We start from the raw sequence: 15680 nt of genomic DNA, 5'->3' as shown, positions 1-15680 counted from the left end.
AAAAAAAATTTAAGAGCCAAAGTCCAGATATCCAAAGCATTTTGGTTTCGCTGGGGCATCTTGGCACCACGCCGTGGTTCTGCAGTGCTTTTTCTCCTTGTTGCAATTTATGCTCAGTAAGCTCTTGACCAGGCAGCCCCACCAAATTCTGCTCAGTTCAGTCTTGAACAATTCCAGATACCATAACCATTCTTGGATATTTACTTAATTTTTAAGTAAGTAAGTTTAAAAGGTTAAAGAAGATGTCCTAATAAAAAGTTAAAGTAGAGTCATCAAAGCCACATTCATTCTTATGTTCAGAAGCAATGGTTCTGAATATACACAGAAATTGTTGATGGAAGAGAAAATTTCTTAACTGCACTTTTATGGCAGAAAACCCCCCCCTCACTCTCAAATGAGCTGCCTGATTCATGGGGACAGGTAAGAACTGTGTTGCATTAGTGTTACCAACTTGGATACTGAGCATGTCGGGATCCTCATGGAACTTTGGCACATTGAAGCATTACCAGAGGGAGTCCAGAAGTTCAGATGATGGCTGGCTGTTTTGCTATAAAGAGTATATCATGTAAACAGAACCAGTATCCTATAACAGATAAAAATAAAGCAAATTAAAGAGATATTAATCTGGGAAAAGTCATTAGTGATGTTTATTAAAGTTTTGGGTATCTTCAAATGAAGTTCTTTTGATACATTACTAATCAGCGTTGTGTTATTCAGAAGGCTTTTCTGCTCTTTGTTTTCATCAAAAGTGATGTTCAGTTATCTTTGGACCAAGACTTTGGTTTATTTGTTTTGTAAAATAATAAAAAGCTCTATTATTCACAAGTTATTTAAAAGAAAAAGTTCCACTGGATGCTAAACATCAAATATATTTTTTCTTTAAAATAGGAAAAGAATTAAGAATTATATCAAGTGCTTTGAGATGGCAGACAAATGTATGTTTTTAAGTTATTTCAGATGTTTCATTTTCATTTTATTCCCAAATAAGTCTTCCTGGTCTGTCATTCTCTCTTTGCAATCCTGCTTCATTATGTCACCATTTCTTCCACATATCAAACACATGCTTACCTTTCAAAATGCAGGATAATCCCCTTCTGCATTTAAATTACTCAGTTTCTCATCAGCATCCACCTTCAGCAAGCCAGTGATTATTTTCAGAGCCTCATTTTGCTTATCAGACAAGCCCTTTTATGTTTTGTGCCATTATGTCATTAACAAGAGAGTAAATATCCTCACAGGCAAGGTTAGGGATTACTCCTTGTTTTCCTTCAGCTGCTTTTGTGACCTGTGCCTGCTCCTAGGGGACCTGTGGGGAGGAGCGAGGCAGGAAAAGAACTGTGCTTGTCACTTTTGAGAGGTGAAGAGTTACACAGTCTGCTGCCTTCTTAGAGGAGATACAGCTTGGTTAAGGCTGTTTTACAGTTCAATTTCACTGTGACTAACAATAATAAATCCTAGGAGTGTCCCACATATATAAGTATTTTACAAGTGTAGTTGTTAAATGGGAAATAGTACCTGATGTAGTGTTTGGTCCTGCTGTTTGCTCCCTGTCACCACGGTGTAAAAACTGCTTTTGAGGTGGTTATTTATTTGAAAGCTGTGAAGGGCATAGTTTCAACTTTCTTTTTCTACGTGTTGAGTTAATTTATTACACTGTGGAGGGGAATGACTTCCTGAGCTTCACTCGGGACACTTCTCTTGTACCTGTGGAGAAGGAATGAAGTAAATCTAGCTTCTTCTTAGTCTCTAAAGGCTGCTGATTCCCACCACTTGTTCTGTGAAATGAAATCAATTAAATTTAAAAATCTTTATGCTGCTATTCATGAATAATCTGCAGTGCATTGCTATATTCAGTCATTTCTAAATGCTCATTAGTTAGATATTTTGTTCATGGAATTCTTAGCTGTGTGTCACCTTACAGACTTTTTGGGTTGGAATTTGTGCTTTAAACTTGGTCTGTTTACTTTTAGGAAAAGCTAATTTCATCCACGTGTTAATGATAATTTGTTGTGTTGGTGAATTTTTTGAGAAACGTCATTATTATTATTATTATTAACTAAAATGCCTTCTCTTCCTGGCCTTAAAAAATCCCCTGACTTCAGACCTTCAACAGATATCAACAATGACAATGTACAAGGTGTTGTGATGTTAGCAGTGTCAGTATGATCAGGGTTAAGATTGGTAACTCATTCTTCAGAGTTGTATGGTTCATGGCCTCTTTGTGGAGGTTCAGAGTTAGTGTCTTCATCTGGTATATTCCATGATGTTGAAACCAAAAGCATGAAATAAAGAATGTCATCCTTAGGGTGAAGGCACTTCCATTTAACTACGTCATAGTAGAGTTTGCAAGAGTCAAAATGTATTTGATAGTTCTGAGCTTTCTAATTCCACCTGCTTGTGTTTTTGTTTACCTTTTGATACATTATATTGCATATTTGTATGTTGATTGTAGTAGATCCTACTAGTTCTCCTGGATAACTATCTTAGTACTTCTCTTTGCTTTTAGAACCTTTACAGATGCACAGACTGTCTGCAGGGATCTGCTGCCTCATTTGGAGGAGATCCAGGGTGAAGGCATAGAGCCAGCAGGTAAGCATGTAAAAGATGATCCTTGGAAATTTGATCACTTCTTCACTTCTTAGTGGGTTTTTTTTGGTTTTTTGTTTTGTTTTGTTTTTAATGTAATTTTTATGTCTATTCTAGCAGGTTTTGACTGACAATTTCTTGGGGCTGCGATAATGAAAGACAAATAAATCTGAAGCGAGGCAGCTGAAAATTTTTCAGGAGTTGTCTGTAAATTTGCATGGATTTAATAGTTTCTGCCAGTGTTTGTATTTGAGATATGTCTAGATAAAAATTAAAAATAGCTTGATCCCATTGAGAGTCGTGCAAATTGTTGGGTTACCTTTGGCATCACAGCCTACTCACCAGCTGTCACCTGGGGAGGATTGGCTGAGCAGTGTAATGACTGGGGGCTTTAAAGGAATAGCTCTGCTTTGGTCAGCTCTGTGTTGCATCAGAGCACTGGTGTCATTTAATGCAACTGCAGTGCTGAATGGATTCCCTGAACGTGCTGCTGTGTGGCTTAAAGGAGGTTTGCAGCCCTAACTTTCTGAGGTTCTTTGAAAGGTTTGCAGCCCTAAGAGAGCTCCCTGTTGCCTTGGTGATGCTGCTGCTGGTGTCTAAATGTGCTCATTGAAACAAAATATTTGTTCTAGGAGAAAATTGAAGCAGTAAGCACATCTGATCTATGTAGGAATCTTGCATGCAGATCTTCTACATGTATATAAATACATATCTGTATGGATATATAGTTACTTTTCAATAGGCGGTTCTTTCCAAGAAGGACTGTTAGCTATATGCTTTCACTGTGCAGGAAATAAACGTGGTTAAATAAAGGTGATAACAAACTCCTGGCCTCAAATTTATAGGGTATCTTATTGAACTGTTTGAGCCGCACATTCTCTGTGTAGATTGTCACTGAGCCTGTGATTGTGCAGAGTGTTTGCTTGTGTGCTTGTGAAGGCTCTGACCTATTTTCCTAAGAATTTATCTGGGACAGTGGTTAATGCTGTCAGCTCCTTACCTGCCTCTCTCCCAGAGGCTGCTGCTGGCTGCAGTTTAGAGAAATGAGCTGGGCTGTAAAGCAGTGCTCAGGCAGGAATGCACATGTCATTCAGCCACTCCTGCAGAGCTGACCACAGCCTCTGCCACAGGGGTGACGTGAACAGCTAAGAGCAGAAGCCATTCCAGCTGTTACATCGTCATTTTCCTGCAAACACGAGTCACACCTCATCATTTTAATTAAGCAGTTCCTTTATTGGCGTTTAGATATGTTTCTAGTTGGTGAATCAGGAGCTTACAATTTGTTACACTTTGTCTTGTATTTGACTTTGGGAATCTGTGGTGCTACTTGTTATCCATTTAAATGGCAAGCAGTGTTTAACTTGGAAACATCACGCTGCTATGCGGATGCAGAGTAGTGAAGTGAGGGCTGAATTTCAAAAACTCTTCCCAAAAGATCTTTCTTGAGAAGGAAGTTCACTGTCTGGTTGCAGGGGGTCTGCATTGTATGTAAAGAGAAAAGGAGCAGATTCTGATATTTTCTAGTTGCTTGGAACTGACTTCCTCACTTTATGGTTGATACATTCTGCAACCTCAAGAGTAAATTTATCTAATGAGGACCACAGGTTGTTCTGAAATTTTCTCTCCATTTCTTTCTACCAACATATGGAAGCTCATTGCTGCGGAAGCAGGCCAGATTTGGGGTTTTCTAATGCATATGTAAATTGGCAGCAGTCATAATATTGACTTAAAACCAGTGTGAAGTTAGAAGAGAACTCATCCATGCTGGTTTTATACTCATGGAATCAACAAAATAATTTATGTCGGGAAAGAGCACTGGAGGGCAACTAGGACATCTTTCTCTCGTAGGAAGCCTTGTGGTTTTGTTCAGCTGAGTTTTGAAAACCTCCAGGGATGGAAATTGTACAGCTTCTCAGTCCCTCTTCTTAGGCTGAGTCACCTACTTTGTGAAATCCTTGATCCAGCAAGAATTTTCCTTGCTGCAGCTCATGTCCATTGCCTCTTGTCCTTCTGCTGTGTGCCTCTGAGAAGAATCTTTTTTCCTTGTAGTACCTGCTTCAGTCTTTAACAAATTGCATGTAGATTAATTTATCTCCACACTGGAGGAACACAGTTCCTGCAGGGATTCTTGTACATGGTGTGCTCCAGGCCCCTGTCTGCCTGGGAGTCCCTCTTTTGGGCTTGTGCCAGTTTGCTTGTCAGGATCTCTCTCTTGCACATTGTCTCAGGCACAGCCTCAGGAGCACCGAGCAGGGGGAAATAATCCCTTTCCTTGATCTGCTGGCTACAATCTTGCCACTTGTGAAAAACGCCAATCACTTGTTTTAAAATTTTAAAAGTTTAATAGTAAATAAGATGGTTATAAAGATAGAATTAGAGTGAAAAATTGAACAATTTTAGAGTTAGGACAATACAAGACAATAAAAAACAAAGTTACAGACGTCTGGGTGCCTCTCCGAGCAAAAAAAGCTCCGAAGAAGGACCCCTGTTAACAAAGGATTATCTCTTAAAAGCAATAGCCTGTTGAATATTCATACATTTCATACATGATGCATAAATTCCATTCAAACAAAGAATTGTCTCTGGTTAATATCACTTTCTTCTTTTAATCTCCATGGCGTCAACAGGGCTGAGCAAGGCAGGAGAAATTGGTCTCTTCTGATAAGGAAGTAGTAAATTCTTTTTTCTCTGAAAGATTTACGTTTTCCTGTGGTTGGTACATAAAAACTACATTTTAACTACAAAACTTCATTTACCATACTATCAAAATATTAATACAACACCAACAATTAACACAACACATGTAGTAAATATCTTGTGTAGAGCCATATAATATGCACTTTTCACATCACTGCAGCCAGGGGTGTAGTTAGCCTTCATCTCCGTTGGGGCACAGAACTGACTGGCAGCCAACCTGTCCACCGGAACCATGGGGATTTTCCTGCTGAGCCAGCTGGCATCTGCCCATGCTGTCTGTCCTCCCCAGAGTGCAACACTTGGCTTCAGCCATGTTGAGCTTTCTGGTCGTGTCAGCCCATTCTTCCAGTGTACTGAGGTCCATCCAGATGGCCACCCTGCCTTTTGTCCTGTTGGTCATTTTCTCAAGTTTGCTGTCACCACTGAAGCTGGTGAGGGTGCATTCTGTTGTCCAGGACAACAGTGCCATCATTGAACAATGTCATTCTCACAAGTAACTCCTGAAGCATGTCACTTGGAATTAACTGTCAACAAGACTTAGAATTGCTGACCACTGTTTTTAAAGACTACTTATCCAGTCAATTTTTTTAATCCACCTGTTTGTCCAATTTCACCTGGTTCAAACCTTCCAAGGATGCTGGGCTACGTAGAAGTTGTCAAAGACTGTGTTAAAGGCAGAGTAAGCAATGTACTGCTGCTCTCACCATGTCAGAGCCGGTCAACTCATCTTGGAAGGCAGGTGGGTTATATTTACCAGGGCCAAGCCAAGGGTGGCCATTCTGGCTGATGTCAGTCACCATTTTATAGCTCAAAATGATTTCTACAAGAGTTTGTTCTGTAGCATTTCCGTGGGCTGAGGTGAGGCTGATTGGCTCTTAGTTTTCTGTATACTTTCTTCTGCGTTTTGAAGGCAGGTGTGACATTTGCCTTTTTTCTTGTGATGGGGACCTTACCAGATTGCTGTGCTTTCTCAAAGATGACAGCAAACAGCTTTGACCTGGTTTCTCAGTGTCCGCTCTGAAGGATCCCATCTTGTCCCGTCGACTCTTTTGTATGAGACCGGTTTGTAGAAGTGGTCCCTACTTTGATGTTCTGCTACTGTAGCTAAAACATCTCGCCCTCCACTAGGCATGGAAGCTCAGGGAGCCTGAGCTTGCCAGTAAATACCGAGGTGAAGAAGGCACTGAGAGCATCAGCCCTTTGCGTGTCCTGTGTCAGTGAGTTGCCCACAATATCACTGGTTCTCCCTTTGGTTGCCATTTTACCTGTAAAAGCCCTTCTTGTGACTTTTCACATTACTCACCAATTTCAATTCTGAGTTTTGACTTTCCATTCCTGCATGCCTGGGCAATGTTTCTGTAGTGATGTTTCCTCCTGATTACACCCTCCACATGCTTTCATTTTGGTGCATCGTAATCAGTTTTAGAAGCGTCGGTATTGTTATGAAGCTTATTTGGTACTTGTCCTGATGCACCACTCCCTCCACATCAGCTCGTGGAGGCATTCTTTAAAGGATATCTTATTTCTCTGATCCACACTGTAGGGGTTTGCTGACATGAAGAGCAGTGTATTTTATTGTAATTAATAATTCCCTAAAATGTTCCCTTTCCCTCCTGTGAAAAAAGCAGACGTTTCCATTAATTGAAATATTTTTGTGTGTTTTGGCTAATTTTAAAAGATTTCCTCTATTTATTGTTTTTTGTCTTAGAGAGGATAAAATTTTTTATTGCCAAAAACTGGTAATATAGCAGAAAACGCTTTTCCTCCCCCAGCTGTGGCAAGGCAAACCACAGTAGCTGGTTTGTGTGTTTTATTAGAAGAATCACTGTGTGTATAGGCTAGCTGAGACTGTCAGGTTCACTTGAAATTCTGGAGTTCTGTACCTTTGTTTAATCTGTTTATTGGCACAAGGAGAAGTTTGACACAGATACCAAGCTCTCAGACTCCAAACAGTGTGTACTCAGCTCCAGCTTTTACTAAAATGAAGTTAAACTTTCAGGGTCACAGACATCTTGAAGAAAAGTAAAAAATAGTGGGTGAGAGGAGGAATGGTGTATTTCTATTGTCAGCAGGATGTGATGGCATCATAGCTGTGGAATCTTGGATGCTGACTGACAGGAATGCCTCCAGCAAAGAGCTGAATTCCTCCTCTCGTCATTAGGGCAGAGTGATGTTTTGCAGCATCCGGCATATAATCAAGACACTGTTTTGTGAGTTAAATCTGATTCATTTTCAAGCAGGAGTTAAATTACTGGTTTACTGGTTGCTTCATGGGGCACATCTATGGAATATCACTTGGAGTTGCTCAGAGCATGCAGCAGAGCCATTCCACAATCAGCCTCTCTGTTTATCTGGCTGAAAGGTGACCTTGGGTCTTTTGCATTTTCTATGACTCTCAGAGCTGTTCTTCCATAAACATCTGAATTCATTTGCATTCTCAAATCCTTTCTGGCCATCACCAGAACACTTGCAGGTCAGGTAGTGAACAGAGAGAAAGTTTCACTTATGATATTAGCTTTAAGCTGTAAGGTTAGCATATTTCTCTTGTCTTTGTTTTTTAACTACTACACAATCTCCTTCACGTATCCCAGAGGTCCAGCAGTTTCAGCCAGATGGATTATTCGTGAAAAACAAAATAAAACAAAACAAAAAACAAACCAAAAATCAAAAAACAACCAACCAACCAAAAACCCTCAAAAATAAAAAAGCAAACAAACAAATAAACTTGTTATCTGTTTATATGTTTAAAGTAATTTTCGATATCTAGGCTTGTACCATGTCAGAACTTCCCATTGTACATGGTGGAAGGGATAAACTGGCTATTAAAAAATTCAAAATGTGTAATGTGTTCTATGTTGTGTATCATTTCAAACTTGTTAGAAAATATTTGAGTAACAAATGTATTTTTATAACACAGTATTCATATGTAAACCGTTCATAAGTTTAGGATTGTATTGTAAAAGATCAGTTGAAAACTGCAAGTACCTCTTCTAAGTGGTTCTAACTACTTTTTTCCTCCTGTAAAGACGAAAATTTACACTTTAGTTTCCATCTTAGTGGGAAAACTGCCCACCTAAAATCCCAGGTATTTAGATCAGCTTTTCTTAGAACAGTTCCCAAGACAGGCTGCAGTACATTTACCGTTATAACTTACGAATGAGACTGCCCCAAGCCATCTCTTCCTTCAGCTGGGAAGACAATGGAACATGGAAAATGAAGTCTGATCATGGAGCTTTTTGGCCTTGGAGGAGAATGATGTAGGGAAAAAGAAGTCCTTCCAGAGCATCAAACAGTGACAGTCCAGATTTTATTAACTGAATAAAATCTCTGCTCTTTTTGTTTTATCTGGCAATATAGCCTTCTTTCAGCAGAAGTCTTCTTGCAACATCTCTGCCCTTCAGAATTCATATGAAGGACATGAGTCAAGGTCACAATAGTGGATGAAAAAGCATTCTGAGTATGAAGTATAATGCAGGTAGCAGGAGTTAGTGGAAAAAGAGGAAAGGAACAACTACTCTTTGCTTGCATACAGAAAACTCAGTGGCATCAAATGCTTTGAGCTGGAGTGCTGGGTTTTTTCCTTGTACTCTGTGAAGCTACAGTTGTATAATGTACCAATGCTAATAGTAAATATTGAGGGTTTTATTCTGATCTCCACTTTGGTTTCAGGAGGTACTGAGTTGATTTCCAGCCTGGACATTGCAGTTTAACTTTCAGATGCTACTGAGGCAGAACACCTGTCTTGTTTCTCCCAGGGTTTATAAATTGCATTTAGTATTTAGCCAGGCATCCCTTCCCAAGCACTTTCTACAAAGAATGAGCCCTCTGCTCAAAATCCCTCTGCAAACTGACAGAGGAATTTATTGCTCATGTTCTGTTGTTTTTACTAACTCAAGGGACAGACTGATGAGATTTTTAGAATTCTTTGGCTTATCAAGATTTCAGAACTGTTTTGAGATTTAAGTTCTACTTGCAAATACATGCAAAAGCAAACACTGAATGGGCATTCAGGCTTATATTTGATTGCACTGGATCTTGAGTATTGTTAAGGTGATGCACAGAGTCTCTGAAAGTGGTTCTGTTCTTTGTCTTTGATATGAATCAAAAATGCTTTTTTCACACCAGAAAAACCTGTATAAGGAAAACAAGTGAAAACTCAGTTTCCAAGTAGAGTCTTGGTATCTATGTATAGATATTTTAGGGATTTGATTGATTTTCATTGTTCTCTGGGAACTGTGCTGTTATCTGCTGCACATCTGAAGTGAAAAGACACTACTAATGAAACTTCTGTAATGTTGTTGTAACGATGTTGCTAATATTTTCAGTTTCCTTCAGGAGAGGTACTCTTTATTCAGGAATAAATTCTGATCATGGAGCTTTTTGGCCTTGGAGGAGAATGATGTGGGGAAAAAAAAGTCCTTCCAGAGCATCAAACAGTGACAGTCCAGATTTTATTACCTGAATAAAATCTCTGCTCTTTTTGTTTTATGTGGCAATATAGCCTTCTTTAAGCAGAAGTCTTTTTGCAACATGTCTGACCTTCAGAATTCATATGAAGGACATGAGTGAAGGTCACATAATAATTCAGGACCAGAATGTTGTATTTTAGCTCCGTATGGTATGTTTTTTTTTTTTTTATTGAACAGAGCAGTCACCTACCTGTGTCCAAGCACACTTGCAATCCCTGACACCTTTATTTTAGAAGCCAGAACATCTACATATATAGTTTTTCATCTGGGCTTTGGCATGTCGCTGCAAACAATAAACATTTGAATTAACAATAGCTTCTGACAGGTCTTGCCTCTCATCCCTTTCACACCTGCCTTGGGGTTAAGTGCAGAAACAGCTGCTTTGCCTTCTCAACTCATAAAGTATTTATTGGGTGCTACTGCTTACACTTTGATAAAGTCTGTCTATTACCTAAACTCCTTCAGAGCTGTTTGTTCCTAAACTGTCTGGATTTATGATGCCCTTTCTCCACTGACCTAAGCGCAGCTCCACACATATGATTTGAAAATCATTATGTGCAATTTACACAGGAGAAAATGAAGCTGCATGGGGATGAAGCAGCTTTATTTGTACTTATTGTTGTCATTAGCACCTTCTGTTTGTCAAGAGAACGATGCAAATCTGCCAGCCAGGAGCAGGAATGGAATGAAATCCTTGTGAGCTTTGCTGTGCCTCTGGCTCTTGGTGCAGACTGCAAGCCTGACTTGAGGAGGCTGCAAGTGTCCTAAAGCACTGCTGTGGATCCAGCTACGGCTGATGTGTTCATGTACTGCCACAAGTGCTCAGGGAGGTTCCCAGACCCCCTCTTACAAATGTGCATTGTATAGTTGGCTTTTCATGAGTATTGAAATTAATACTGTATGTATAATGTGGGAAGATTGTACTGCACTTTCTTTTATTAATAGAGTTTAGAAACATGATGAATGTATATTTTTTATGGTTGTAACATAGTGTTAAAAGACTGGGGGGGTTTTTTGTAACATCTAAACTGGCCAAACCAAGAAGGAATGGGAGTCATCCTTCATTCCTGCATGAAGATTGCTGACCAAAAAGCTATTAAACTTCTGTTATCAATTATCTGATCCAAACGAAGATGACCAAAACCCCAGGAGAAGAATTGATGGGACCTGTGCTATCAGACGGAATGGAGATGGATCTACCAGATAAAATGATTGGGGGGGGGTTTGAAACTGAACAAAGAAGTTCACACTCAAAAGGAATGTTTGAATCATGCATGTGAATTTATAAATATGCAACAAGCTGATACTTTTAAGGAGCAAACTTTTTGTTAGCAGGTATGCTGGCTGGCTAGGTGCCAAGCATCCTCAGCCGAGAAACTGTATTTTGCTTTTGTCTCTCTTAACTGTCTATTTTTTTTTATTTTTATTTAAATTATAAATTTTTCTAAGAAAGTGAACCTTATTTTTCACACCTCTGAAGCAACTAGAATAGCATTGGAGAGAGATGTGATGCACGTTGTACTTTTCAACGCTTCCAAACTGCTTCTTTTCAGCCACTGAGGTGGCAGGAACCAGCACAGATATTAACTGAGCTTGTTTTACAGCTTTTGCTTTCCACAGGTGTAGTAAAATACAATTATGCTTATTAACTTGTATAAGGAATTACAAAATTACAAGAAGTACTGTTTTCTGCAAACCCAGGCACTTTGGTCTGGAATTTTTTCACCAGATCACTGTAGAATATATCCACTTTTTAGGCCTATGCTTAAAATATTGCTTCATTTATGAAAGTAAATCTAAGGAAAAAAAAATGTTATTAAAATGTTCTTGTACTCTTTTGTTCATAAGTATGGGAACAGTTTGACAGGAGAGTCGTGGGAGGGTTTGTACTTTCCTTTTGAGAATTCACCTGAATTTTGCCAACTTTTCCTAGATCCTCTGAGGAGTGCATTCATTGCAGGGTTTGTAAGAGCCAAGGAGAGTCTTTGAGGCAGACATTTCTGGTGAATGCCAGGGACTGTCCCAGTCCTTGGCACCTGTGCTGAGAGCCAAGTGACATTTGTTGGTGCTCTGTGGCTTTGTCCTGTCAAAGAAGGGGAGAAAGAAATACAGGGAGAAAAAGTGGATGGTATAAAGACAGGGTGAGGAATTCAAGAGCAGAAGATGAGAAATGGAACCATGGAACCAGGATGAGACAAGAATGAGTAGAATGGACACATTAGAACATGGGGCAAATGACTGAGGGAAAAATTGTGGGAAGTAGTGAGGAACAGGGACAGGATGGGGGAGAACAGCTGGAGGGGCAGGAGGGAGGGAAGGGTTACAACATGCAAAAGGAGCTTGGATACTGAACAGGGGCAGAGGTTTCATACCTTTTGTGTCTCTTTAGCCTTCTGATTCACCAGCTACTCCACTGGCACAAGGGGCAGTGCAGGGCTGAGCACAGGCAAACAGATTCTTCTGGAACTCAGGGTGTGCCTACAAGACAGATCATCAGCATAATTCTGTATGGCACTTCAAGATGCAGAGCAAAGTATAAGAAATAAAGATTTCTCTTTCTACATGGTATATTTAAGAAGAAAATTGGGAAGCCCTTATCTCAAGAGCTGGGAAGTGCCAGAGTTCTGCTTAGTCCTGTGGTCTTTATTCAATCCTCTTTTCTTCTGGTACACAGTCACACGGTGGTTTTCAATTACACATTACCTTGACAATGGTGTTTTACCTTCCAGAGTCCCTGTGGACTTCTTTTGCTGATGGCAGAGTCAGACTGAGAATAGATAACTCATGCCCACAGACCCCCATAACAGTTCATCAGATGTTCAAGGAGAGCCTGGAAAAATATGGATCCCTTAATGCTTTGGCCAGCAAAAAGAATGGAAAATGGGAGAAAATAACTTTTTCAGAATATTATTGCCTCTCTAGGAAAGCAGCCAAGAGCTTCTTGAAGGTAGGCACAGGAAACAAAACCGATGCCTTTAATCCTTTTGTCTCCTTTAAAAACCAAAAAAACCAACAAAAAAACCCCAACCCCCAACCCCACAATATATAAGAGTTTTTTTGCATTACTTGAAGATCAGTAGTCATATTCTTTATTGAAACGATAATGATGCAAATGAGTTTTGGTTAGCGGTAACGCTGCTGTCAGGAAACCTTGACTGCAGGTGAGGAGCTGCTGTTGCACTGTGTCTCTGAGACAGGGGTGCAGAGCTCAGCCTGAGGCCATAAGATCAAAAAAGGAAAAGAGGGGAAAACTGCTATCATGAATTTGGTGAGATAAGGGCAACCTTTAAAACATTCTAAATATAGGGTAATATTAGTAGTCATTATGCTCTTGTCCATACCAAAATATTCTAGGTCTTGGGCCTTTCTGCACAGCAGAGTTCACCTAGACAGGAGAAGGTAATGCAAAAGTGACATCCTGTTAAATTGCTCATAAATACCAGTTTGCTATGGATAACAAAACGTGCCTTCACCTGCCTTGTCAATACTGTAATAATAAACCAAAGGTTTCCATGGTTTATATTTGTGTGTATGTTTCTCTCCCGTGGGCCTATATTATCTAACTTTATGTATATTATTTTTAAGCTTGGTCTTGAACGATTCCATAGTGTAGCAATCCTTGGATTTAATTCTCCAGAATGGTTCATCTCAGCTGTTGGAGCTGTTTTTGCTGGGTAAGATATTTTTGGGGGGGTTAATTTTTGGGGGGGATTTGGGGATTTCTGTTTTGCTAGGTCTGGAAATGTATCAAGTCCATATTTTGTGTTATATCTTGGAAGTTGTGTTGCTGCTGATTGACAAGTTCAGCAACCTGCTGGAGTCTCATATCCTAGAGTCCAGACACTCATAAATGGATCCTGCTTGCTATGGGCTTGACCTTGGCAGTCACACAGAAGGTGTTGTACAGGATCTAATCAATGGAAGATCTGGGAAACAGATGAGAATCACAGTTTTATATTAATGATAATTATATAATATTAATGATAGCTACAGTAAGATATATTAAAGCAGATGAAGTAACATATGAATATTAACTACCCTGATTTCTTCTGTCCTGATACCTGTTAATTTGGATTTTGCTTCTTAAACTGTTGTGTACCAATGAAATCCAAATTGGTATCTGTGCACAGCTTGAACAAAAAGAGGACATAAGTGGGGATGTTTTTACCACTTCCTGACCTAACTCCTGTGTAACCTTAAGTGGGTTAAAACAGAGCTGTAGCCTACAGCATCTTCTACTGAAGAGCTCAGAGATCAGTTTTTGCAATGTGCATAAATCAGAGATTCATGTATATCTGAATATGTGAAACAAACATTAGAGCTCTCCTGCTGTTTGCTTCCACATCTTCGTACTCCTTCAGGTTTCATCTGATCTTTAATTATTATTCTCTTTTGATACTACATGCATGTATATGTGTGTGTATGCATATAAATGTATGTTCTCAAATATATGATTTTTTTTGATGCAGAGGAATTGTCACAGGAATATATACGACCAATTCTCCAGAGGCCTGTCACTACATTGCTCATGACAGCAAGACTGATATCATGGTTGTGGAAAATCAGAAACAGCTGGATAAGATAATGCAGGTACAAGGTGGCTGAATGATTACTGGAAAGCCACAATTTTTCATTTCTTGGTGCTGTATTGGTCCCAAATGCCATGTACACTCTCTGTATCATGAAACCTTTCTTTGTGAAGTGTGTGTTGTTACTCAGAAATCTGGTATCTGGTGTCAGAGCTCATGGGTGGCTCTGACCCTCTGCAGTTTCTGTGGCTCCAGCAGAGAGCTCACTGGATAGTTCACTGCAGGCTTACCTGAAAAAACCCATGGTTTTATGCCATGTTTTTACTGTCAGCACCTGATTCTGTTCAGAAAAGCACAGTCCACTTGAATGGAAGAGGTTCTGCTGATGCAGGTTTGTAAAGGTCTGCCATTTAAATGTCAAGGATGTCAGTGTTCAGAACTTCTTTCCAAGGTATCATCTTCTCCTGCTTGTAGCATCAGCCATTAAGGCTCTTGAGTTTCCTTCAGTTTGGTAGCATCATGATTAACATGAGACAGACTTTAGTGAGAAAGCAGGAGCCTCCTTAAGTGAACAGTCTCAGTTTTGACAGAACTCTTGGGCAGCTGGGCCTGCCTTTCAGCAACAGTGCCAGATGGAAAGACCAATTTGATGGCAAGGTGACTTGGGAGAGGAGCACAGGCAGCTCCTGGGAAGGGCTTGTCTGTCTGTCTGTCTGTCAGATACTGACAGGGGCCTCTGGACTCATACTTCACCAATGGCACCGTTTGCTGCAGCAGCAGGGCCCTCCATGGTGGAGCTTTCTGCCAAAACCTGCAAGAGAGAAAATATGCAGTGGGTTTTTTTTTCAAATGCATTTCATGTAAGTTATTCATTAATTACTTTGTATTCTGTAGTTGTGTTTTATTTGCAATATGGAGGAAGAGAGATTTTTGTAAGTACTCTGCAAAAACACGCAGTCAGTCAAGGCTTTTTGCACTGCCATTGACATAGTACCAGGCTGTGCTGTTGGGAACATGGAGAGAGGAATCCAAACAGAACAACTCGAGGGCTTTGGTTCATTCACATTGTGTAGAATAAGAGAGCTCTGGTCAGCACTGCTTTATCCAGAAGAAGGTATTTTTGAAACTTTTTTCTGGAACCCAAGACTGAAATAATAGCATCTCAATTGCTATCCTTCTAATAATATGTATGTACTGGCTGCCATCAAGGCACTGCTTTGGCATTGGCAAAATTCAGTTCAAAATGTGATTAACTGAAAGATGTCTGTGCGGCATGGGGTCCCACAGAGTTCAGTGAAATCAGAGCTTCCTGCAGGCCACACAAAGCACACAACCCCTCGCTGTCTGCCTGTAAGCCTGCAGCTTTATATTTTTATTTATCCTTACAACGTGCATACAG

The 15680-nt window shown here is 39.9% G+C and overlaps 1 protein-coding gene across 2 annotated transcripts in view; it reads left to right on the top strand.

Annotated features, from left to right (window-relative positions):
- ACSBG1 (acyl-CoA synthetase bubblegum family member 1) overlaps positions 1–15680 on the top strand; it is a 36646-nt gene that overhangs the window by 6253 nt on the left and 14713 nt on the right. For both annotated transcript variants that reach the window (XM_040077849.2, XM_040077850.2), the window contains exons 2-5: positions 2507–2589; positions 12482–12699; positions 13338–13426; positions 14222–14342. In XM_040077849.2, the coding sequence (XP_039933783.1) occupies positions 2507–2589; positions 12482–12699; positions 13338–13426; positions 14222–14342 (511 nt within the window). The remainder of the gene's footprint in view (positions 1–2506; positions 2590–12481; positions 12700–13337; positions 13427–14221; positions 14343–15680) is intronic.

This window comes from Hirundo rustica, chromosome 13 (assembly GCF_015227805.2).
Source record: "Hirundo rustica isolate bHirRus1 chromosome 13, bHirRus1.pri.v3, whole genome shotgun sequence".
NCBI classification, from domain to species: Eukaryota; Metazoa; Chordata; class Aves; order Passeriformes; family Hirundinidae; genus Hirundo; species Hirundo rustica.
This window is presented reverse-complemented; position numbering and strand designations above follow the sequence as displayed.